This window comes from Hemicordylus capensis, chromosome 3, assembly GCF_027244095.1.
Source record: "Hemicordylus capensis ecotype Gifberg chromosome 3, rHemCap1.1.pri, whole genome shotgun sequence".
Taxonomy (NCBI): Eukaryota; Metazoa; Chordata; class Lepidosauria; order Squamata; family Cordylidae; genus Hemicordylus; species Hemicordylus capensis.
In genome coordinates this window covers 288,078,821-288,105,237 of record NC_069659.1, presented here as the reverse complement: position 1 = coordinate 288,105,237, position 26,417 = coordinate 288,078,821, and the positions used below count along the sequence as shown (strand labels likewise).

General features: G+C 45.1%; 1 protein-coding gene across 2 annotated transcripts in view; it reads left to right on the top strand.

The window, feature by feature from the left end:
* HPSE2 (heparanase 2 (inactive)) overlaps positions 1 to 26,417 on the top strand; it is a 218,611-nt gene that overhangs the window by 5,525 nt on the left and 186,669 nt on the right. For both annotated transcript variants that reach the window (XM_053305552.1, XM_053305553.1), the window contains exon 3: positions 15,693 to 15,854. In XM_053305552.1, coding sequence (XP_053161527.1) covers positions 15,693 to 15,854 — 162 coding nt within the window. The remainder of the gene's footprint in view (positions 1 to 15,692; positions 15,855 to 26,417) is intronic.

Genomic DNA, 26,417 nt, shown 5'->3' with positions numbered 1-26,417 from the left:
TGCATCTATGATCACTTTAACAATACATTAATAGTCTGTAATGCTTCAACAAAGGGGTTGTAATGAAATGCACTCAAAGATCCATCTATCTGAGATATAATATTTATTTAAACATTAATGTAGCAATAAGCATCATCAGCTACTATAACATCTTTATTCATCAAGAATCCTAGTCTTTCTTTCTTGTAGGGGATGGGACTTTGTTTTAGCAGTTAGGTATCTCTATTACATCATTTATTGTGCTGTACTGTGGGATCATAGCTGCAGTGGTGTCCTCAGCATCTCAGCTAAGAAAGGCCAAAAAAGGCTTTCTGTGATGTCTGGCAAGTGGCGTCCTGTTTCTAGGAAGGTTAATGTCTAACAAAGTCTCAGATTTACTCCTTGCAAAAGATCAAGCACCACTCTCTCCAAAGTGGATAGCACTCTTGCCCCAAACAACAACATTGTAAGGTCATTCACACAACCAAAAACCATGTTCTACCAGGGTTTGGGAGCTGTGTGTGCTCCCAGTTTTCGGTTGTGTGGAAGCAAGGGTAGAGGAAAACCTGGGTAGAAGCTTTTCCTACTACTTTGTTTCCACACAATCACTTCTACCCAGGTTTTCCTCCTACCTTGCTTCTACACAACTTGCCTTTCCCCTAGAAGAGCATCCTGGCCTTGGTTGGAGCACGCTCCACACTCCCACATGGTCCCTGCTGCTCTGTGCAGAGCAGGGCGGAGCCCTCTGAGGCCAGGACTCATAATCCCGGCCTTTGGGTATCTCACAGTGCATTGTGTGCCAAGCGTTGTGCACTGGAGGATCCCCTCAGGGGTCAGGATGGGTGTTCTAGGCGGCTGTCTCTGCAAGCAGCACTGACACATGATCTTGGCAGCGTTTGCGCCCTTAACCTTGGCTAAGAGCTGGACTTCAGTACTGGGTTTGGCATGGTAGCACCACTGGAATTCACACAGATCCCGGCTGTTCTCATGGGCAGCCAAGCCTGGGCTTGGCTGCTCGTGAGAATGGCCTCAGTTTTTGATTGTGTGAATGACCTCTGTGTTCTCTCCCCTAAATTCTCAGTGCTTCCATTATTCCCATAATCCTTACATCAACTCTGTAATGTAAATAACAAATTGCATGGTTATTTCTGTATTATAGAGGGGTGGGGTGGGGTGGGAGCAAAGCCAATAGACAGTAGCCTTCCTAAGATTATCCAGCCAGTTCTTCATTGAGGTATACTGGGGAACTTCTTCGCTCACACTCTTGATTGCTTCATTAGCGCTCACTATACAAGAGTATATACTTTGCTTCATTGTGATTAATTAAGACAATACCTTCCCTGGTTCTGAACTCAGGATGTAGTGCAGACCTCAGGGATGTTGAGGCCACAAGAAAAACAGAACTTATCCTGCCAGCTGGATAAAGAGGCACCTTTAATAGTGGTGATTATACTGGCCAGTCTATCAATCATGCCAGTATAGTGAAGCTGGAGAGTGTTTTCAGCGTCCCACCATTATAAGCCCTCAACATTCATTTGCTTATAAAATCAAAACCATTTGTCCAATCTGCCTGGCCATCAGCACAAATTCCCTAGGTGACACCTCCCTTGCAAATTTGGTGAGCATCCATTGGGAAATGGCTTAGATAGAGCAATTTAAAGTTTTTCTCTTTTGAACAGGGGTTTAACGGGTTGGCAACATCTTTTTTGGACTGAGGAAGTGGTACTTAAATGATTTTGCAGTCCATTAGCATAGTTTTAGCCTTTAGACTGCATGCCAGAAAAGTGCCTTTTGTATATCCCACTGGGACCCAATCAATGGTAATTTCCAAATTGATCCTCAAAGTTGCATTTTAAGAGGCAGAAAATGCATCTTTAGTGCTAACAGATTCTGTGCAGGGGCAAGTTTGAGGTGACAGAGCCCACAGTGCTACTCACAATAAACATGGCAGCTGACTCACCGCTCTGCCCCTCTTGCCACCCCAACCCTGCTCCTCTGGCCCTATGGCCATTCAATTCCCTCAGGGCTGCACCACCATGCTCCAGTGCTGGCCCACTGAAGCTGTGGCATCCTTGCATCTCTGTCCCTCCAGCTGCCCTACTCTAGTGCTCATATTGTGCCTGTGCATGTGCGGACAGCAGTTGGCTTTCTTGAAGGCTGCTGCTTGCTGCTGCCCCTCCTGCCTCACCCTGCCGCACACCCCTCACCCATTCCAGCACGCGCCTCACCCCAGCCCCAGGCCCTGGCAAGCCGGCATTCCTGCCCTGGCCTCTGGCCCCAGGAATCAGATGGGCTCTGCACATGTGTGGAGGCCATTTGAGCCCTCAGGGTGGGGCAACCAGCAGGGAAGGCTGGTGAGGCTTGCATCTGAACAGGTGTGTGTGTGTGTGTGTGGTATGTTTGTGTGGTGTGTGTGTGTGTGTGTGTGTGTGTGTGTGTCTGAATGGCTGCAGTGTGTGTGTATGGCTACATCACTTGTGTACAACTTGTACACAATTTGCTGATAACACCATCCTGAAGGAAACTAAATCAAGCAGGAGAACTGTGAGGTTTATTGGAAATTTCTGGGAAGGTTATCTGTAGTTTTGGACATGGTTAATAAAGCATTTGTTATTTTTAATTATCATTGGTGTGTGTGTGTGTGTTTTTAAAGAAAAAATGAATTACAAATTTAAAGTGAACACAAATTACCTGCTTCTTGTGACTTTATTCACTGCTGAATGAGGTGGGATCACACTGTCACTATTACTGAATCCACCGATTTCATTTGCGTTTTTTCTGGGATGGGGAGTGTGGCTTTATCTTAGTTCAAGTTTTAACAAAGTTTTTGGTGTTCAACATTAGGAAATTCTACCTTGTGGTTTGGGTAATCTCTTCCCCATCGTGTCTAATCTCTTCCCCATCATGTCTAATTTTAAAATGCCAGGAAATTCTATAATCCAAAAACCTTCAGTTTAAGATGAGAGTTAAGATGCTTTACATTTCCACTTGTGCTCTAAAAAGAATGGAAAATGTAAGTTAAGGTGTCCATTTTAACTTCTGTGCCATATAAGCTGTAAAGACTTTGTACAGTCTAGTATATGCTGACGGCTTTAGAAATGAAGCTCCATGGACTCACACTTTGATCTTTCAGTTGGACATTGGGCAGGGGAAGGATGCATCCAGGGAGACATTTAACAGGTGCAGTTTTCCTAATCACTTCCTAGAGAGGCCCCTGTTGAATTTCTGCCTGATGCATCTCTGTTCGAGGCAAAGTGTGGATTCATGGAGCCTCATCTCTAAAGTCATCACCATATACCAGACTGTAAAAAGCTTATATGGAGCGGAAGTTAAGATGGGCACCTTAACTTGCAAGTTCCATTCTTTTTAGGGCATGAGTGAAAATGTAAAACATTGTAACTCTTATCTTAAACTGAAGGTTTTTGGATTACTGATTCTCTTTATATTCAGAGGGAGAGCAACTGGCCCTATTCAACCCAAGCACAGCATCTTTCTGATGGCCATTGCTGGTATCTATTTTGTGTCTTTTTAGACTGTGAGCCCTTTGGGGACAGGGAACCATCTTCTTCTTCTTTTTTCCTATGTAAACTGCTTTGAGAACTTTTTTAGGTATATAAGTAATCGTAATAGGAAGAGTAAGAAGGAAATCTATAGTCTTTAACAACTCAGATTGAGACATAGTATTAAAAGTGCATTAGAGGGGTAACGTCAAATGATCCTCAATACAATCCCTTAGAATCTAAAAACAAAAACCCAAGTAAAAATAACCATAACTTCATACATTTTCAAGTGAGCATCTTGTCAAGAGAAACGATGCAGGGGTCAATGGTTTGTGGGTTGCACCAGTAATGTAGAAGCCGAGAAGTACTGGTGCTCCGTCCCTGCATGTCCCCACTCCCCTACACCCCTGGGTTGCATCTTCAGATGTCAAACTGTAACCTCTGGTTTGTAAACAAGTAAATAATTGAGACAATCAAGCAATTCCAATGAAAAGTAACAAGACAGACCGATGCATGCGTATGTGCACACCCACATACGTTCAGCCTTTCTTTGGCAGCATGGCCCAGGAGGCTGTTAGCTGACAATTTTCCATAAGTCATTACTGAGGAAGCCAATTAATCCCAGACAGACTCCAGTGGGTAGGTCAGGAACAGAGGGGATGCCTTTATGGAGATCTTGTCTACCTGGACAAGGGATTTCTAGTCACTGAACTTATGTGCTCTTTTCTTTCCTTGTAGGAACTCTTTTTGATGTAGATGCCTTGGTCAGCAGGGGTGGTGCAGTTTGAGACTACTCTCATTATTTTGCCAGATACAGCCCCTTCCTCTCTCTTCACATTTGCCTTCTATCTGCTCCACTCCCCACTGCAACTTGCTCTGCAGAAGTCACTACTGAAAAACCAAGGGGGGGACTTACTTGGTAGCATTAAAGCTTAGTTAACCAAAAGCTGTGGTTGGTTCACACCAAGCATTTGCAGCAATAAGTGTTCCTTCAGTGCAAAGGTCAACATTTCAACAAGTTGTGGTAGGGAACTTACACTTATTAAATGTCTTCGCCCAGGTTTCTTTGCTGCGGAGCGACTGTGGCCTTTTGTTTCTTCATTTTTCCTCCTGGCAATAAAGTTGAAATGTAGCAGCCCTTCAAAATGAAGTTTCTCATAGAAGTTGTAACCACAGGTCTTAACTTTTCATCACTTAAATGTGGAACAGAACCATTGCAAATGGGGGAAGGAGGGAGGGGACACATGTGGTGTGTATCAGGGATCAGTGTAAATCAGAAAGGTGTGGTGAGAGGGATTTCCTGCCCGCAGGCCAAGCTTTCTTACTGGCTCCTCAGAACCCTGTGAGGCTCTCAGAATTGCAAGCAGGACTGTCCTCAGAGAGCCACGGAGAGCCTGCAGTACAGGCGAGGAGACAGAGTCTTGTGACACCTCAGAGACAAATGTCTTTATTGTGGCATCAGCGTCATGAGATATCTGTGTGCACCACTAATCTCAAATACAGCTTGCATTCTGCAAACAGAGATGCTTTCCCAGCTGCTCTGGAAATTCTTTCCTGCTGCGTTTATGGAGTCAACTGTGTCACAAGTTTCAAGTGAGAGGTCTAAAGCTTTTCACTTTTAAAAACTTTTCAAAGTATCTTTGGCTGCATGTAGATCACATTTTAGCAACCATAACCTCCAGCTTGGCAACCTGTATGTATGTGCGGTGTGGCACAGACATCCTTATGTATGTGCAGCAACTACTCAGTACAGGTCTCTGTCTGCTGGTCTCTGCAAGCTCTGATATCTTTTTAGACCTTGGCCAAGGGATTGTTCTGGACTTTTAGGCTTTTGAGGGATGCAAAGGCCTCAGTTGTGAACGATGGGACCAAATGGCTGTGGAAAGCAAGAGGTACAATGGGTGACTCTTCTTTTGTGAAGCTACAAGCATGAGATAAGTATAAGAATAATTTACATCAGCAATAATAGGACTTCCTGTTTCCAGTCTTCCTGTTTGAACTTTTAACTGGAGATGCAATGCAGGAGTTTGAGCCAGAGATCTTTGGCATGTGAACTTTGTGCTCTGCCATTGAGCTATAGCCCATATAAGTGGGTGTTAGGATTGTCTCTTCCAGTGAGCTGTGCTGAATTAGACCAAGTATAGCATGATGTTGCTGAGCCTCAGCGAGTGTATAGATCACATGAGAACAAGCCCTCTCTTCTTAAGGAATTGGTTTCTCTAGACCTAAAGCTACAAGAGTCTATGAGCTTGGGCAGATCCTGGCAGCTTATAGATCTGACAAACCATAAGAAAGAAAGTACACACATGTGCATATAGATCTTCAGGCCACAGGAAAAAAGGAATTGGAAGAGAGATCCTGTCGGAATGAGGTTTCTTCAACATGAATGCTTTTTGTACATCAAAGCCCTGGCAAAATTCATTGATGCATCCAGTGGTGCCAGGGGTAGGGGCAAGCTGTTCTGGAGCCCCACAAAGCTTAAGGCCTCCAACATATTGGTTCATATTAACAGCATTTGTGGGGGATGCGGGAGGAAAGCCTCAATAGTATGTTTTGCGCCATGTCCTGAGTTACCTCTCTGCAGCCCTAAATGTACCCAAGCAGGTTGTTATGTGTTTCGCTTGCTCCAGTAATCTTGTGTGGGGTCCTCCTTTGGATATTAGCTTGTTCATTTGACCCTTGACCACAAGCAACATCCGCTCTTAGTCTTTCCAGAGCACAGAATACTCTGAGTGCAACACATTATGTGAAACCTGGGTGTTAATGGAACTCTGCTCTGCGGGGGCTTAGATGGGGGCAGCAGAGTTTATAATTGCATAGTAACACTTTGGTGCTTCTCCCACATAATCTATAATATGCATGCAGTTGTGACCCAAGGCCTATGCAAGGTCAAGCATAGGCACATTTCTACACAATTATGTTCTTTCCAGCTCTGCACAGCAAAAAAGCCATGCTGCTCCATTCTGATTTCCATCTTGAGCCTGCTTCTCACCTCCTGCCTCTGTTTCCCAGCAGGGTACCTCCGTTTTCCTAGCAATCTGGCAATAATGGAGGGAAAGGAATTGTTGGAGAACCCAAGGAAGACATTCTGCAGGCCAGTTGTCAAGGTGGTGACTGTGTATAGTAGATTAGACAGGGATCTTTATAGGCAAATAGGCAAAAAGAGAGTGTAATACCAGTGCTGCTGAGTCTCCACAGGGGCTTCACTTCTGTCAATAATGGCTTGCTCACTAACTTTCTGTGGCCAAAAAATTATTTAATAGATTAAGAGCGTATTAGGATCATGTCAAACTAATGGTGATCATCATTACTCATGCTACTGTTTTATCTTTCTAGTTGGCTTGCAGCTAGCAATTTAAATGCAGCCACCCTTTCTCTATTTCCTAAGAGAGGATGCAAAACTCCGAAGATTGCATTCTCTACCTACCTCTGTGGGATACTAGTCTAATCAAAGGCATTTCCTTCTCCATCTGTTGCCTCTTTGCAGGTGTCTTATCCTTCTTGCTCACCTTCAGTGGTTAGCATAGTATGTGGATTAGTGAGGCCTCTCCTCATAGGAACACAGAAAGCTGCTTTACAGTGAGTCAGACCATTGGTCCATCTAGCTCAGCATTGTCTACACTGACTGGCAGTGGCTCTCCAAGGTTTCAGGCAGAAGTCTTTCCCAGCCCCACCTGGAGATGCCAAGGATTGAACCTGGGGCCCTCTGCATGCAAAACAGATGCTCTACTGAGCTATGTCTCCTCTGAAAAGGGACTATTATTATTGTTGTTTCTACAAATATTTATATACCACTTTCAACAACCCCTGCTAACTGGGCAAAGAGGCACCTTTTTCATATGGTGATTCTCTTTACTGGGCAGGGAGAGAGTAACTGGCCCTATCCACTCCTAATGCACAGTACCTCCAGTGACTGTTGCTGGTGTCTGTCTTACGTTTCTTTTTAGACTGTGAGCCCTTTGGGGACAGGGGTCCATCTTATTTGTTTATATTTCTCTGTGTTAACCACCCTGAACCATTTTTGGAAGGGCGGTATAGAAATCGAATGAATGAAGAAAAGTTCTCAAAAGAGGACTTTTATATTTTATATAGAAAAATAATAAGATATAAATAAATAAAGACGGATCCCTGTCCCCAGAGGGCTCATAATCTTAAAAGAAAGAAACACAAGGTAGACATAAGCAACAGCCACAGGAGGGATGCTGTGCCATGGCTGGATAGGGACAATTGCTCTGCTCCTGTGAAAAAGAAGAGGACCACCTCTTTAAAAGGAGCCTCTTGGCTCAGTTAGCAGGGGCTGCTCTGTTAGAGCTTGACTCAGCTAGAGCTTGCCCAGATGGGGAGCAATGAAGCGGATGAGGTTTCTGGTGATGATGACTCAGCACTGGAGGCTCTCCTGTAATGTCCTCCCCACCTCCATCTGAAGCAAGGTGCCTGCTCAGCGATTGGTGAGAGAGGGCATGATTCCATATGGTGCCCTGCATACAGGATGCCATCCTCAGATAAGGTCCCCTGGCGCCCATTTTATGTTTCTGCAGTGCTAGGCAAATACTTTTATTTGCTGAGGCATTTTTTTATTGATTCTGTGACTGCTGCTCCATGCTAGTTTTCCTTTTTAAAATTTGAACTAATAGTGGTGTTTTATTGTTTTATTATGTTTAATGTGTATGCTGCCCTGGAATCCTTGTGCTGAAGGATGGCTTATGCAGGCTCTAAATGAATGAATGACTTGACTGTAGGAACATAGAAAGCTGCCAAGTGAGAGCTTTGGTCCATCTAGCTCCGTATTGTCTACACTGACAGGCAGCAGCTCTACAAAGTTTCAGCCAGGGGTCTTTCCAAGCCATTTTGGGAGATGCCAGGGAGTGAACCTGGGACCTTCTGCATGTAAGCCTGCAGATTGCTCTTCCACAGAGTTACGGCCCCATTCCCTAAGGCAAATATCTTATAGCGCTTACATGAAGTCACCCATGCAAGTGCAAACCAAAGTGGACCCTGCTTAGCAAGGGGGGTAATTCATGTTCATTACCACAAGACCAGCAATGGACGTAGTACCCAACATAAGCAATAAGATAGGTCCCTATCTTAGGTTCTAGATGATGCCGCATGTGCTAGGATAGTGGCTTGCCATCTCCTGGAAGATTTGACATGCATGTTAACCCAGGAGATGTGGAGTCCTGATCTCAGAGGTCTATTCCAAGGGATGCTTATCTGGGGACCGAGCTATAGTTTGGTGCTGGGATGCATGCTCCACATGCAGAACATCCCAGGTGCAATCCCTGGCATCTTCAAGTAGGTTTGGGAAAGACCTTTGTCTGGAAATCTAGAGAGCTGCTGCCATTTAGTGTGAGTTAGATGGAGAGGAGAGCTAGTCTTGTGGTAGCAAGCATGACTTGTTCCTTTAGCTAAGCAGGGTCCACCCTGGTTGCATATGAATGGGAGACTAGAAGTGTGAGCACTGTAAGATATTCCCCTCAAGGGATGGAGCCGCTCTGGGAAGAGCATCTAGGTTCCAGGTTCCCTCCCTGGCTTCTCCAAGATAGGGCTGAGAGAGATTCCTGCCTGCAACCTTGGAGAAGCTTCTGCCAGTCTGTGAAGACAATACTGAGCTAGATAGACCAATGGTCTGACTCAGTATATGACAGCTTCCTATGTTCCTGTGTTCCCTGCCCCAAGAAGCTAACAATCTAAATTTCAACAGGGGAGAAAACAAGAAAGGGGGTAAAGAATCAATCATACTAAGCAAAACTACTTACAAAGATATGGCTTTTTAATATTTCAAGGGTTCCCATATTAGGGAAATGGATCTGCTTTCCGAATTGCTAACCTACGCCACATGATTCAAGACTTTCCCTAATATAGGAACTCTTGATATATATTAAATAGCCATATCTTTGTAAGTAGTTTTGCTTAGTATGATTGATTCTAAGCACACACAACATGCTGTAGTCTGTCGTCTAAGCACATTTACTTGGGAATAAATTGCACTGAATGCAGTGGATGATGAGGGGATTTTTCTAACGTATTGGATGGAACAGCAGGCACAGATGCTGGGTTTTGGTGGTATGTCTTGCTTTTGATGGGTGGTGCTTGCACTTATGAACCTGTCCTACCTTCTGGAGTGCTCCAGAAAGCAGAAAATGTAACTAAATAGGCAGCGAAGAAAAACCATTGCTAACCTAACAGAAGGCCAAGTGGCACCTTCCAAACTAATCTGCTTGCCAACATTTCCCAGTGCTGCAGTAGCAAACACTACCTACGCTGGTTTCTTATCTCTGGGTTATTTTTAGTCTGAAGCTGCCCTACTAGCATATCAGAAGAAATGGCTGGATTCAGAAAAGCACAAAGAATTCACACACACACACACACACACACACACACACACACACACACACACACACCAATGGGAGCCTGTGGAGCTCTCCCCCCCCCCCACCAAGGCTTTCTACTGGTGAGCATAGCAGAAAGACTGTTGTTTTATGGGCATGATAAATTTTGACTGACTCTGTTCAGAAAGCTTCCTGTTTTTGCATGATTTAAACATCTTTCTGAGCCTTTTGGTCTGCTGCTCACCAACAGACACATTTTTTATCAGCGCTCCCCACCCCCATGGCTCCACCCATTTAACAACGTCTCATTAGGATAGTTAGTATAAATACCCTTGGGGTAAAGTACTCACCTTTTCTGATTTTATGCCAGGGCTCCAACACCCCAGTCACTGGACACTTTAAAAACATGGCCAGGGAGATGAGAGAAATTGCAGAAGCCATTTTAATGACCATGACCTTTTTAACTAGCTATTTTCCAAGTTTTATGGCTTTCCATTTACTGGCTTTCTTGTCTGATGACTGAGAGACAGTAGGTTTGATCCCTACAGGATGTCTCACTTTTCCAGTGTTGCCCTGCCTGACTTGTTTCCATAAGTACGAAGGTTCTTGTCAAAAGGAAAGTGCAATAAAATTTCTTTTAAAATTCATTTGGTATTAGTCTGAAAAGTTTAAACAAAGCCCTCAAACTGGTCTTTAGGTGGTTGCTAGGTGGTGGGCGTTCTAACCCCTGCGGAATATTTGCTCAGCTCTGTAGGTATGCTAGAGAAATGCAGGCTGTTTCAACAAAGTCGTGTGTTCCCTGTCTCAAAAGTTGGCTGGTGGTTGTTCTGTCTTTTGATGCTGGTTGAGAGAAGCCTGATGGATGTGGCGTGGGATGTACCAATCTCCTCTGGTATTTCTCCTCTGATGTGGGACTTACTAGTCTCCCTCGGTATTTCTCCTCCCACTGCAAAGAAGGCCCTTAGCTGGGAAATTCTTTGCAATGCTTTGAGTCCATCCTCAGGAAAGTTGAGAAAACACTTTTTTGTCAGCCTTGGAATGTATGGGACAGAACTTCAGAAAGCTGTCAGTGCCTCATTATGAAAGTTCTAAGAACATTCAGACCCATCCTGGGCTGGGCTGCCGAGAGAGCATGGGGCAGCTGGACATACTGTCTGCAGGAGGCCTTTCTGTTTCTTCTCACAGCAGCCTTAGGTGCCCCCTCACTTTTCCAGCCCTCTGGATTTTGTGTCCTGCAGTTGGCCGCAGCTCACCCACCTGCCACATGGGTGTGCTCCCTTCATACTTCATATATGAGTCTGCTGCAGGAAAACTACACAAAGGATGGTTCTACTTAGCCCTAATGCCACAAATGCATTGAGTGCTTGATGATGATCTAGAGATATACAGCAACCAAGTCCGAGAACTCCTGGCAAAGAGAAACCCATATTTCAAAACCCATCTTGCAAGTTAGACTTTAGGCAAAACTCCTAGCAGGACTCCGGGGTTACTATGCTATGTTTACTTAAACAGGTGCAAGTCTCATTGACTGCACTGGGCTTTACTCTCAAGTAAACATGCATATGATTTGACTGTAAGACACTTTATAGGGTCAATTTTCTAGCATAGCAGTTAGGGTTGCACATTTTAACTGGCTAGAATTAAATGATGGGATCTGTGCAATGGAAGTGGAGGGGATTTTCATGGCTATATCTGAGCAAACCAACTGAATGACTGTCAGCTGCTCTTCCATTGTCCTCCTTTCATTTCATCCTCCCAGATTCAGATTCTGTCTTCCCTGATGTTTCTTGTCTCGGATACCTTTCTTCCAACATCTCAGCTCCCCCCCCCCCCCAATTTTGCTGGACACTAAGCAACTAGACACTAAGCAACTAGGACTATGTGATGCCAGGAAAGTAACTTTCAAGTTGTTGTTAAAGCATAATTTGAAAGGAAGGCCAAAGCTGACGTCAAAGGATTATTTTCTTGGAACAGAGTGTTTGCAATGGGTTTTTGGAGTACCCTGAGCACTGTGATTGAGCATCTACTTCCCAACACCTCACAGTAATAACACCAAGTTTTTAAATATGTCATTAGTCAAATGCCCTTCATGGTGATGGGCAAAGAACCCCAGGGATGGTGGTGCAGTGCATTTGCCCACAGGTTTTTCCCTTCACAGCAACAGCATTCCTCAATGTAGTCAGCTGTGCACTCTGGGGCAGCAATGGAGTGGGTGTTAAACCTGTTCCCTGTCCTAGGAGACCCCAGTGCCTGCGATATGGCCCTCTTTCAACTTAGTCCCAGATTCCATCCTCTTTACTTGATGGCATGTAACAATGGAAGCCACTGAGAACTCTTACTCTCTAAATAACTGCATACTGGGTTTCATTGCTTGGTCATGCCCAGGTGTGACAAAACCGTGGGAATGATGACAGTGCTTTTTAAAATTGCTTAAAGCATTTGCATATAGTATCTTTATAATTTGTACAAAGACCCTGGGCTGGTTTGGACAATTGCCAGCTCACATGAGAGGAGAGTGTGTGCAGCTCCTTCCCACCCGCTCAGCCTGCTGTCTTTGCCCTCACAGTGCTGGCACAAGGTTTCTGGGGTCTCTGAGGTAAAGCACCGCATCAGCCCTCCCCAGCGCCCAAGCTTACCAGTAGCGGGCAGGGGCCCCTTCCACCTTCCCCTGTAGCAAAGGCATGAGAAGGGATCTTTGGTAGTGACAGTTCTGCCTCCCATTCTTCCCACTGGCCAATGGGCTTTCTCCCAAAGATCCCTGTGAAGATCAATTGGCTGGTGGGAGGGCAGAAGGAGGAGGAACTGACCAATGGGAGCATCCCCTACGGGTCCCACGATGATGCAGAGGCCTCTGGGTGACCCTTCCATTAGCAGATGGGGGGATTCTGGGTGCAGCTGGGGTATGAATCTGATTTGCACCACCACTGCCACCAGTACTGAGAAGCTCAGGGTTAGCCCTGGCCAGGTAGATCTTCTAATAAGCATGGATCCTCAGCTGATGCCCAACCTGACTAACCCCTGATGCCACCCCTTATTGCCCTCCCCAAGTCACGTGGGGTGGGTTGGAATGTACAAATTGCACCTAGTCATAGTTGATGTACTCAGGGATGGCCACCCCAAGACTCTCCAGCTATTGCTGGACTGATTTATTGTGGCAGAGGATGATGGGAGTTGCAGACTAACCGCAGCTGAAGAGCCTCAGGTCGGCCAATCTTGTTACACTACTTTATATGAGCTGCACAATTAGGTTTGATTTGGCCGTTCCACCTCCTGCAACTGCAGCATGGGCAGGGATCTGCAACGGCCGGGATCTTCAACATGGGCATGGGTGGGCAGGGAGGAGTTCTGCACGCTGTGCTCCCTTTGTGTGATGTGCTGATGATAACCAAGCTAGCTTTTAATGGGCCGTATGATTATCCTCACATTACTGGGGAGGAGGGAGCTGAGAGAGAGAGAGAGAGAGAGAGAGAATGGCTTGCCTAAAGTCACTTAGTGAGGTCAAAGATGAGATTTGAGCCAAGGAGGACCTCTTTCCTGCCTCACAGGTCATGCGAGCCCCTATTAACTAGGCAGAGAGGCACCTTTAAAGTGGTGGCTTTCGTCTGTGCAGCAGGGGAAGAGCAACTCTCTCATAGGAACATAGGAAGCTGCCTTCCAACGAGCCCTACTATGTGACTTGGGGGCGGGGAGGCAACAGGAATGACTTTTACTGGTGTTTGTTTGCTTGCTTAGTTAGATTGCAAGCCTCTTCTGGATAGGAAACCATCTTCTATTTTCTTTGGCTGTGTAAACTGCATTGAGAACTTTTGCTGAAAAGCAGTTATAAAAATATTTGTGGTGATGATGATGATGATGATGATGATGATGATGATGATGATGATGTGCTTAACAGCTACCCTGAGTCACGTCACACTTGCTTGGAAAGTGCATGCCAGCCAAATGGAAAATAATTTATCTTTTAAAGGAGAGTGCAACCGGAATTGATGAGGTAGTGCTCACACAGGTACTAATTTATAATATAGAAGGGGCAGTGACCTACGTCATACGTTTTCTGCTGGACCAAAGGTAATACTGAGTACATCCTATGAATGCAGATAGATACAAGCCCTTTGTCACAATGTGCCTTATTCATAGCTACAGTAAAATATATGTGCTGATGTGCTCCTGTCTGCAATACTCACTCCTATTCATCTGACACAGGCCGTTCAGGAATAAAAGATTTTGGGGGAGGGAGGAAGGAAATGAGGAGAGCATGTGGGTTGATTGCCTAGCAACTAAATCACATGATTTCTGCCCCCTGCCACACCCCCGCTTCTTTTTGCTTCTTGATGAAAAGAGGGCTGTAGCACAGATGGGGTAAGTAGTGAGAGGAGGAGAGCTGCAACAGATTTATAAGACTTATAGTTACATATGGTAATGTGGTATTTCAGACTATACTTACCTAGCACCTTGAGGAGGACAATTGCTTTCTCTAGTGGATGCATGGCCACAAATCTTGACTGAGTCCAAATTTAATTGAATCAAATATCCTAATAAATTCTAGTCCAGCAGATATTCATTCATTCATTCATTTATTCAGATTTAGGTTTATGTACCACCTTAAGTGGCACAGCAGGGAAATGCTTGACTAACAAGTGGAAGGTTGCCAGTTTGAATCCCTGCTGGTATGCTTCCAAGACAATGGGAAACTCCTATATTGGGCAACAGTGATATAGGAAGATGCTGAAAGGCATCATTTCATACCACATGGGAGATGGCAATGGTAAACCCCTTCTGTATTCTACCAAAGAAAACCACAGGGCTCTGTAGACGCCAGGAGTCAAAATCAACTTGACGGCACACTTTACCTTTACTGTCTTCACACCAACAAACAAACAAACCAAACCCAGAATCTAGGGCAGTGTACAATGGATAGTGAAGATAAATAAAAATCCACAAAATAATTATTAAAATAATGATAAAATCAACGCAGTGAAAATACAACCAAAATAGGCAGCAGCAGCAAGAGTATATAGCTTATATCCACTAAGGGTCAAGCACTTGGGGCTGAACTAAATGGTCTTCACCCAACTCCAAAAGGTGACAAGGGAGGGCAGAGAGTGAATATCCCTGGGGAGAGCATTCCAAAATCTGGGGGCAGCAACTGAGAAGGCCCTGTCCTGAATGCACGCCACACAAGTTTCTCTTAGTTTGGGCACATGGAGCACTCTGGCGACCATCTCAGATTGGTGGAGGCATTTGGAAGCAGACAGTCCTTCAGATATCAAGGGCCGAAACCATTAAGGGCTTTAAAGATAATAATCAGCATATTGAATTGAACACAGAAACAAATTGGCAGCTCTTCAAACTGAGTTGTGTGCTGGAGCCTCTTCTTGAAGGCTTCTTGTTGAAGTGTCCTGGGAGCCTGAAATATTCTCCTATTGTCTTTTGAACTGTGCCATTTTTAATGTTAGGTTTGTGCCAGTCTGTTCTCTTACTTGCCCTATGTAAAGAGCAGAAGGTCATTGTTGGTAGGTGATGATATGGAAGATGATGTACAAGGGAACAAGTCTCTGGTAGGTGATGACACACTGGAAGATGTACAAGAGAACAGATCTCTGATCTTGTTCAGGCCTGGCCTAGACAAAGCTTTCAATTAGAAGGAAGGTGAGGATGGCAAATTCAAGTTAGCTGTTGTGGAGGAGGGATTGGAGTGGATAGGGACATGAGACATTGCGGATGTTTGTATGGAGAAGCATAAACAATAGATAGGCAAGTGGGAATGAAATTTCCCACAGTGATAATGTTGTTTGGCTCCAGCTTGATGTTTTGGTTTCTTTCATAAGATTGGAAGCTAAGTCTATTATTTCCTCCTTCCCCCACCACATTCTTTTTTTTGCCATAGATATTATTCGCAGTGATATTGCCTTGGATAAGCAGAAAGGTTGCAAGATCGCCCAGCACCCAGATATCATGCTGGAGCTACAGAGGGAAAAGGCAGCTCAGATGCACCTGGTTCTCCTCAAGGAGCAGCTCTCCAACACCTACACCAACCTCACGCTAACAGGTAAGGCTGCAAGGTCACCTTGAGCCAAGGATCAGCACACAGTTGAAACTCTAGCAGATCAAACTGCTGCTAATTCTATGGTGGGAAGTGAGATTATGGCAGGATCTTTGATTTAAGTTCCCACCATGACTTATATTGCTACAGAGTCATGATGGGATTTTAAATAGCCAGCTCAAGGTCAACTGGAATTTTTCACATGATCTAGAATGAGTTTCCTCACTCTGTTGGCAGCTTAAATGGTGCCAGTGTGTATGAGTAAAAGATAATGACTGACTATCCCATACCAAAGTCTGGTGTCTAAAGTGACAGAATGGAGAAATGTTTATTGGGATCAACCATGGAGTTTGGATATATAAGAACAGCCCTGCTGGATCAGGCCCAAGACCCATCTAGTCCAGCGTCCTGTTTCACACAATGGCCCACCAGATGCCGCTGGAAGCCTACAGGCAGGAGTTGAGGGTATGCCCTCTCTCCTGCTGTTACTCCCCTGCAACTGGTACTCAGAGGCATCCTGCCTTCAGATGATCTGGATGATCTCATGTAATAGCAAGAAAGGGCTTTGGTTGCCTGACAGTTTACTGAGACACAGACAATCTTATGAGTTTGACCGGAAGACTCGGTCTGTGGCTATGGCCAGAGTTTGTGATACAGCTATAGTAGCAATAACAATTAATACAAAGTGAACAAAAGCTGCTTCGTGAGATAGTTATACATTCTTTCTAATCTGACAGTATCTTTTTGTGGACACAGTAAGTTGTGAATATAGAGGTGTTGCAACAGCATTGGTGTCTTAAACAGCCACAACGTGATGTACTGTTCATGTTGAATCTGCAGCCAAATACTCCTGCTTAACATAACCCTCAGTGTGGGTATGCTATGTATAAGAGATCACGGAGAAATGGTCCATTCTCCCTCCACCATCCCTGGATGATTCATTCTCCCTCCATCCACCCTGGGCCATTTCAGGATATCTTACCAGCTCACATGATTAGAAAGGGATGTCAAGAGTATGCCTGTTGAGACTTTTGTGGATGTCCCAAGGCCTTCCTTGGCACATCCTTTTATCACTCTGCAGCCTTTCAGATGAGCAGCCCACCCCCATGTGAGAATGCGGGGTATAAATATTCATAAAGAGGTATATAAATATTTGTAGTCATAGTAGAATGGGACATGTTGGGGCGATATCAGGATGTTTATGGAAGATGTCTTGACAGGCATGCTCTTGCCACGTCCACTTTTTTAATTGCATGAGCCAGTAAACTAGTAACACCTGAATTGGCCTCTGGCTCTGAATTGGCAGCAGTTAACTGCTGCCTCAGTTTCCTCCTTGCCTTACTCTTGAAGGTATGAGCCTGCTCTGGGTAGGTGATTCAGGTATGCCCCAAGGGGTGTTGTGCCCCAGTCCTCAAGGATTCCTTAGGATCCCTCACTGCAGTCTTCATTTGAGGCTTCAGGATGCTCACCAAAATTTCACTACTGGTAAGATCTCATTGCCTGCATTTTCCCTGCCACTTGTGACCTGGAAGAGATTAAAAGTGTGTGACCTCTGTGTGTGTGTGTGTGTGTGTGTGTGTGTGTTTAAAGGGCATTTACCTCTACTTGTATTGCTCCTAGGCCAACAGTGCAGAGTAGGTGAAAGAAAATCCCTGCTCCAAGACCAATGCAGAAAAATTTCTACTCAAAACGCAAGTGGCCAGCCGTTGACCAGCAATCCTGCACTGAAAGCCACAAAGGGTGGGTGGATGGGTACTCTGCTACTTTCAAAATTGAGCCAGGGAGGTGGGCCATCCAGTTTATATACCAGTCCAATGCTGAAAGAAGTGCAAAGAAAAACTGTTTCACTCCTCCCCACCTGTCTGCAAAACCACCTTTCTTAACCAGATGCAAGAGCACAAATATTATCCTATATACTATACTGCAGACAACTTGAGTTTGCTCTGAGAGCAGAGTGCCCAGATGCCTAATTAAAGGATGATAGTCATTTTAAAGGGTTGACCCTTGTTTCAGACATCCTGAATCTAAGCCAAGGATGGCAGAAACAACTCTATTCTCCAGACTTTCACCATGTGACCTGACCTTTCCATGTCCAAATCCCAAAAGTGATGTAGCATTACAATTTTTGAAAACAATTTCCTTTTTCTTATGTATAAGACTACAGGCAAACTCTTTACCACCTAAAATATGATCTGGCTGCCAGAAACCAGATAAAACTGCTCTGGAGGATGGTTCTGGTTTGCAGACCAACAGATAACCACTCCTAATGTAAGATGACCCTTATTTGAAACATTCTGATATGAAACATCTCTGTTTGAAGCCTCCATGAGAGAGAATGGCCTGGTCCACACAAGTGTTCAAATCTAGTTTTAATGTGGGTTAATAAACATTCATGTGATTGTGTGAACTCATGCCAAGGTGGTTTATCACCCAAGGTGAATCTGGGATCCCCACCTTGGCATGGGTTCACACAATCATGCTAATGTCTGTAATTCACATTGAACCTTGATCTGAATGATTGCATGAAGCAGGCCACAGTCTTGCCATGCTCTGGAGAGAAGAGGCAGCTGCTGTGCTTTTCTGTAAGAAGAACTGCTTCATTGGAGGAGGCAGGGCGAAGAGAGAGTTGCTAGTCCCAGCAGAAGCTGTCTGCTTGTAGACTTTTAATGGGCCTTTGCCCACCCAAGTGATGCAGGACATTTGTAACTGAAAATAGCCATGAATGAGGTTTTTTTTTTTTTTTTTTAAAGTATCTCCCCCTCTCTGTGCCCTTGCTTGCCTCAAGAAAGGGGATGCAACAATTACTAAATTTGGTGTCCCTGAAGCCCAAGCAGCACATGCACTTTGAATGAACCCAGTAAATATTAAAGAGCAAATATAAAAGAGATAATGGCCCAGATGGAGCTGAGTGGCTGTTTCTCTTATGGGTGTTGTTTGAATTATCCATGAAATGGGTCCTGGAATGACTGACAGGCTGCGAAGTAATGTGGGGGCTGCAGGGGGCTCGTAAACCACTGATGGCCTGCTCGGCCAGCAAGAGGAGAGAAGGGGAATATCTGTTTCTGGCCAGTGGGTGGCAGCGAAAAGCCCCACTGAGAGGTCCTAGGTTGTTGCCACGGATACGCAAAGGCAGGCCCTGGTTCAAACTTTCCTCTAGTTTCTAGGGATGCTGGGTTGCCGGGATAGGACTATCTATGTCAGCCTGGTGGGCCTGGTAGCCCCACTGTGTGGGGAGGAAACGGGAGGCACCTGAGGCTAGGGCCGCCTCAGCCGCCTGAGAAAGAAATCTGGCTGTGATGGATACCTCAACTTGAGCCCGGCTGATGCCTGAGCAGGATCCCTTCAAGCCGTTTCTCATTCTCAGTAACATAATCCCCTTGGCTGTTTATTCCCACTTGAGCTCTTGGAATCTCCCCTGACAACTTGCTTACTCTCCGCTAAACAAACTTCCCCCCAAAGGGAGGGCTCCTCCCCTCCCGCACTGCTCTCCAAGGCTGTTTCAGAGAGGCCTGGAGCATTGCTTGCATTTTTGCCCAGGACCTGCTGCCCGAGGGGCACCTGGTTATTGCAGGCTCTTGGCCTTTTCAAGTGTGTTTATGGGGGAGGCTGGAAGGGTCCAGCTCCAGGTGTCTCTGTTGGCGGCGCAAAGCTCCTTGAAAGGTGAGGCTGCGTGTGGGTCGTCTTCCCAGCCTCCTTGGATGGGATTGATGCAGCCTGATAATTGTTAAGGAAGTTTAATCTCTGATTTCATAAATGTAGCTGGGCCCTGTGTTCTCCCAGGGCAGAACATAATATTTACTTGTAACCAGACAGAGCTGTGTAAATATTTCTCTTTCCTATGATGGATTCTGTCTTTTGCATGGTGTGAAGGGGGTGGGTTGTCTGATGCACAGGGGTAATTGCACCTGCATATTCTGGATCATTCTGAGCACAAAGGACTCCAAGGGAAAGATGCATCTGGCAGGTTTCCAACAACTGGGTAGGGACACTGGCAGGCAGTTGTGGGACCTGAGTGGGGTTACTGTCCCTCTATCAAGCCTTGTTCTGCCCCAGATGAACATTAGACCCCATAGCTCCCTCTGAGCTCTGCTCTCTGCCTCTTGCACAGGTGGCTTCTTTCCTAGATAAAAACTTGCTTTTATTTATTTACCCACAACATTGTGGCAGGGGTGCAGATATGGTTAAGCAGGCAGGTGAGAAGAGGAGGCAGATATGGAAGCGATGGCAGATATAGTGTCTGTGTTAGGGGTCTGGATAAATTTCCAGCTGAAAAGCAGCCCTCAGAGTGTAGTGAATTCCAAGAACTTTATAGCTGGCAGAGGTCATCTGACAGTTCCAGTTCATGGCTTAATCACCTTTCAGCACATGACAGTAATTTTCTTCTGCTTACCTCATTGCACACTGACAATTACAATGATCTGGCCATGAGACAGAGCAATTAGGTGATCATTTTTCTGTGTGGTCCAGTGTAATGTGCTTTGAAATCGCCGCTTGCCTAGCTAGGGGTGATTTTGAGCCATGTGAATTGGCCCTAATTTGTCTCCAAGATCTAGTCCTGCAGCTGGTCTTCTGCCACTTCCTACAGACTCAGAAGTTTGGACCACGTCCCATTTGGCATCTGACAGATCCAACCTTCTGTATGTGCCATGAGTGAGTATCTGAGAAAGTAGTTCTCAGGATGGAGGTGTGACCTCAGCTGGGGCCTGAGAGGGGTGATGGTTTTCTTTGATCACTGGAAGTCACAGTCAAATTGCACTGCTTACCTGTTTGCATTTCTAGTCTACTAAATGTCCACAGATGAATATATATATATATATATATATATATATATATATATATATATATATATATGAATATGAGAATGGCTGCTGCCTGTGACAGAACCCCTGCTAACTGGGCAAAGAGGCACCTTTAAAAATGGTGGATCTCTTGTATTTAGCAGGGGGAGAGCAACCGGCCCTATCCAGTCACTATAGCATCCCTTTCAACTGGATGTTCCTGGTGTCTCCTTTGTTTCTCCTTTTTAAATTGTGAATCCCTTTGGGACATAAGGACATAGGAACATAGCCCTGCTGGATCAGGAGCAAGGCCCATCTAGTCCAGCATCCTGTTTCACACAATGGCCCACCAGATGGTGCAGGGAAGCCCTCAGGCAGGAACTGAGGACATGCCCTCTTGCCTGCTGTTGCTTCCCTGCAACTGGTATCCAGAGGCATCCTGCTTCTGAAGCTGGAAGTGGCCTATAGCCCTCAGACTAGTAGCTGTTGACAGACTTCTCCTCCATGAAAGTTACCCAAACCCCTCTTAAAGGAATCCAGGTTATTAGCTGTCACCACATCTTGTGGCAGAGAATTCCACAAGTTGATTATGCTTTGTGTGAAAAAGTACTTCCTTTTTTGGTCCTAAATTTCTTGGCAATCAGTTTCATGGGTTGACCCCTGGTCCTAGTGTTATGCGAGAGGGAGAAAAATTTCTCTCTATCCGCTTTCTCCACACCGTGCATGATTTTATAGACCTCTATCATGTCTCCCCGCAATAGTCTTTTTTTCTAAACTAAAAAGCCGCATTGAGTTATTCACATATGGCTTCATGCTGTGGGGTACATGTTGAGAGAAGCCACTTTGAATTACACTCACGACATCGAGGGAAGCAGCCCCTCCCCTCTGCTCTCAGGTTTTGTTTTGGTGCAAGTTCACATTGCATGCCTCTGTGTTTTCCTTCCAGCCAATGGGGGGAAAGAGATTTCTAAAGAGCTATATATGCATTTCTAGAGAGTATCCCTCTTATTATTCTAATGATTCTACATCAGTGCCTCTCCCTATTTGTTCCGCATTTTCAGAAAAAGTAGCTTAAAACCAGCATTTTAAAAACCTGGAAATACATCGTGATAAGCTAGATTTCAGAAGACAAAGCCCAGTTTATGTGTGGAGTACTTTCAAGGATCTCGAAGGGACTTTGGGGTAAGTTTGGCTGGTGTTTGAATGCACACACTCTCTTCCAAAGGAGATTCAGGGTAACAGCCCTGTCTGTAAAGCCTCCAGATGTTGTAGCCTTGCTTCATAAGGAAGGTGCTCTAGGCCCCTGATCATCTTGGTTGCCCTCTTCGGCATCTTTTCCAGGGAAGCATTTCCCTTGGTGTGTGTGTGTGTGTGTGTGTGTGTGTGTGTGTGTGTGTGTGTTAGTAGTAGTAGTAGTAATAATGTGTGCCTATACCCTATAGGTGAGGCGGGACTGAGGAAACGCAAGTGAACAATGAAATATGATTCAATCCAATTGCACATGGCAGGAGATTTTCCTTCTACTCCATACATGACAAGATGTGCCACCCCACCCTCCTCCTCCTCCTTAGCCATAATAACCAAGTCAGTCAGCATATATATATATAGATATATACACACACACACACACACACACACACACAAATGCTGCTTTTTTCCTAGTCCTTTTGATATCTCACCTTAGTGGCTATGATTGTAACGAGTTTTGTACTCCTACTGCTTTCTGTTACAGCAAAATGTTCGGATGAAGATGAGAATGATAATCATAAATTATGAGTTATAATACAATATGCACTCACTGCTACTATTTATTAACACCTTGACATGGTGTTATAATCCCTTAACACAGGATTAAAAGTAGTGATTAATAGAAACATTTAGAGGATGTTCTCACGCACAGCCTAACCCAGGCTAGGGACACCCAGCCTGCATTAGGTTGTGCATGAGAACCACTGGGATCGGGCCTGATCGTAGTGGGGCGACACCACCTAGCCCTGCTTTCAAACCTGGCTGTTAGTCAAGGTTACGGGAGCGAGTGCTTCCTTAACCCGATCTAACTGCTCATGTGTTCACTGGGGCTATGTTTAACTGCAGTGGACACAGAGAGAGGTGCCTAGAGCACCCGTCTCCTGAAGGAATCCCCCAATGCATTGTGCGTGTCGTGCAGTACATTGTGGGATTCATGTAGGCTGGGACAATGAGTCCCAGCCTCAAATCAATCTGCCTTGCTCTACGCTGCATGGAGCAGGGCTGATCGTGTTGGAGTGCGCTCTGCGCTCCACCGAGTAACCAATGATTGTCTGGAAAAGGCAACCTTGGACCTAATTCTGAGTGGCACCCAGGATCTGGTGCGAGATGTCAGCGTCATCGACCCTTTAGGGAACAGTGACCATAGTGCCATCAAATTCAGCATACATGTGGGGAGAGGATCACCAACGAAGTCTAACACAGACATTTTGAATTTCAGAAGAGGAAACTTCTCTGAAATGAGGAGTATGGTGAAAAAGAAGCTGAAAGGGAAAATCAGGAGAGTCACTTCGCTCCAGAGTGCATGGAGTTTACTCAAAACCACAGTACTAGAAGCCCAGTTAGATTGTATACCCCAAAAGAGGAAAGGTACCACTAAGTCCAGGAAGATGCCAGCATGGCTAACGGGTACTGTCAAGGAAGCCATAAAAGGGAAGAAGACTTCCTTCTGAAATTGGAAGGCCTGTCCAAATGAAGAGACCAGAAAAGAACACAAACTCTGGCAAAAGAAATGCAAGGCAACAATAAGGGAGGCGAAAAGACAGTTTGAGGAACATTTAGCTAAAAGCATCAAGGGGAATAACAAAAACTAAATACATCAGAAGCAGGAAACCTGCCAGGGAGGCGGTTGGACCATTAGACAATGAGGGAGTGAAAGGGATTATTAAGGAGGATATGGAGGCTGCAGAGAAGCTAAATGAGTTCTTTGCATCAGTCTTCACGGCAGAGGATACTGAGCATATACCTGTTCCTGAACCAGGCTTTTCGGGGATGGCAGCTAAAGAAATGAGCCAGATAGAAGTGACAAGATATTATGTTCTAAACTGTCTGGAAAAACTGAAAACTAACAAGTCACCAGGGCTGGATGGCATCCATCCAAGAGTCCTCAAATAAATGTGAAATTGTTGACCTCCTTGCTAAAATATATAACTTATCCCTGCAATCAGGTTGTGTACCAGAGGACTGGAGAGTAGCAAATGTTACACTGATTTTCAAGAAGGGATCCAGGGGCGATCCGGGAAATTACAGGCCGGTTAGCTTAACATCCGTTCCAGGCAAATTGATGGAAAGCATCCTCAAGGATAAAATTGTAAAGCACATAGAAGAACAGGCCCTGCTGGGAGTGAACCAGCATGGCTTCCGCAAAGGTAAATCTTGCCTCACAAACCTTTTGAGTTCTTTGAGAGTGTCAACAAGTGTGTGGATCAAGGTGATCCAGTTGACATAGTATACTTGGAATTCCAAAAAGCTTTTGACAAAGTTCCTCATCAACGACTCCTGAGCAAACCTAGCGGTCATGGGATAAGGGGACAAGTACATGTGTGGATTGCAAACTGGTTGAAAGACAGGAAACAGAGGGTAGGTATAAATGGAGAGTTTTCGCAATGGAGGGAAGTAAGAAGTGGGGTCCCCCAGGGATCTGCACTGGGACCGGTGCTTTTTAATGTATTCATAAATGATCTAGAAGCAGGGGTAAGCAGCAAGGTGGCCAAATTTGCAGATGATACCAAACCTTTTCGGGTAGTGAAATCCATAACTGATTGTGAAGAGCTCCAAAAGGATCTCTCCAAACTGGAGGAGTGGGCGACAAAATGGCAAATGCGGTTCAATGTTGGCAAGTGTAAAGTGATGCACATTGGGACGAAGAACCCCAACTTCAAGTATATGCTGATGGGATCTGAGCTGTCGGTGACTGACCAAGAGAGGGATCTTGGTGTCGTGGTGGACAGCTTGTTGAAAGTGTCGACTCAATGTGCGGCAGCTGTAAAAAAGGTCAATTCCATGCTAGGGATCATTAGGAAGGGGATTGAAAATAAAACTGCTAATATTATAATGCCCTTATACAAAACTATGGTGCGGCCACACCTGAAGTACTGCGTACAATTCTGGTCACCACATCTAAAAAAGGACATTGTAGAACTGGAAAAGGTGCAGAAGAGGGCAACCAAGATGATCAGGGGCCTAGAGCACCTTTCTTATGAGGCTAGGCTAAAACACTTGCGGCTATTTAATTTAGAAAAAAGACAACTGACATGATAGAGGTCTATAAAATCATGCATGGTGTGGAGAATGTGGATAGAGAGAAATTCTTCTCCCTCTCCCATAACACTAGAACCAGGGGTCATCCCATGAAATTGATTGCCGGGAAATCTAGGACCAACAAACGGAAGTACTTTTTCACACAACGCATAATCAACTTGTGGAATTCTCTGCCACGAGATGTGATGACAGCCAACAACTGGATGGCTTTAAGAGGGGTTTGGATAGCTTCATGGAGGAGAGGTCTATCATTGGCTACTAGTTGGAGGGCTATAGGCCACCTCCAGCCTTGGGGGCGGAGTGCCTCTGGGTACCAGTTGCGGGGGGGGGGGGGGGGCAGCAGGAGAGAGGGCATGCCCTCAACTCCAGCCTGTGGCTTCCAGCAGCATCTGGTACGCCACTGTGCGAAACGGGATGCTGGACTAGATGGGCCTTGGGCCTGATCCAGCAGGGCTGTTCTTATGTTCTTATGGAGGGGGAGGGGGGAGGCAAGGTTTGGGAAGCCTTTCCCCCGACCACCCCAGTCAACTTAACAGAGTGTGAAATACAATAAATGGAATTACAGTTTAAAAAGTCCTTACATCAGGAGACTGTTTAAAGAACAATGGAACGAAATCATGGAGTTAGAAGGAATCTAAAGGTCATCAAGTCCAGTTCACCCCATTGCAAGGCAAGACAATTCTCTGTATAACTAACTAACCATACAAGAGAGACGACAGTGCATCACAATTGGAAATCAGAAGAAACACAGAACTGTCTGTACAATATAGGAAAAGGGCACAGAAAAAGAATAATGAGATGCTTCCCTGTGTCCAAAGGCCTCGTAGTCTAAAATGTAACACAAGGGAGACATACCATCGACCCTGCTTTTGCTTTTGACTGGTGGTAGTGTCATCCCTTGAAGAACTGTATTTATTAGGCCTGCAAAATTGAATAGTCAGATTCATCAACTAAAGATGTAGTTGGTTAACTGGTGTGTAGGAATCTTAATTTGTGAAGCTGTTGGTTAAGGGCATGTTTATTCTGAGGCTCCTTTGTTTCTGGTGTGTCATTGCAATAGGATTAAAAAGAAAATATTAAAGATGGGCTTTTCCATTTACCAATGGGAGGTAGCTCTTGTTTATTGTTCAGTGAGTTACAGTAACATCTTTCACTCCCTCAAAGAAGCACCCATGCGTCAAACAGATGGTATGCATGTTTATTAAAATGTAATCAAGTGATTGGTGGGGAAAAGGCATATGATTGATTCCTTAATTGGTCAATCAGCCTAGCATGTATAATACATTAGTGGCAAGTTACCTTTTGGAGCCCAGGCTGTGGCGAGGAAACGTACCGCCAACCGGTGGCTCTTGTCCCCAAGTGTGCAGACATCCGGCTCTGTGCCTGGATTGGAAACCTCATGCTGATTTTGCTAATCGCTTCCTTGAGAAGGGTGAAATGAACATTTCTCCACTTGCCTTGAAGGCAAGGGCCTAGTGGACCCTGCAGTGCTTCTGTTGGGGCT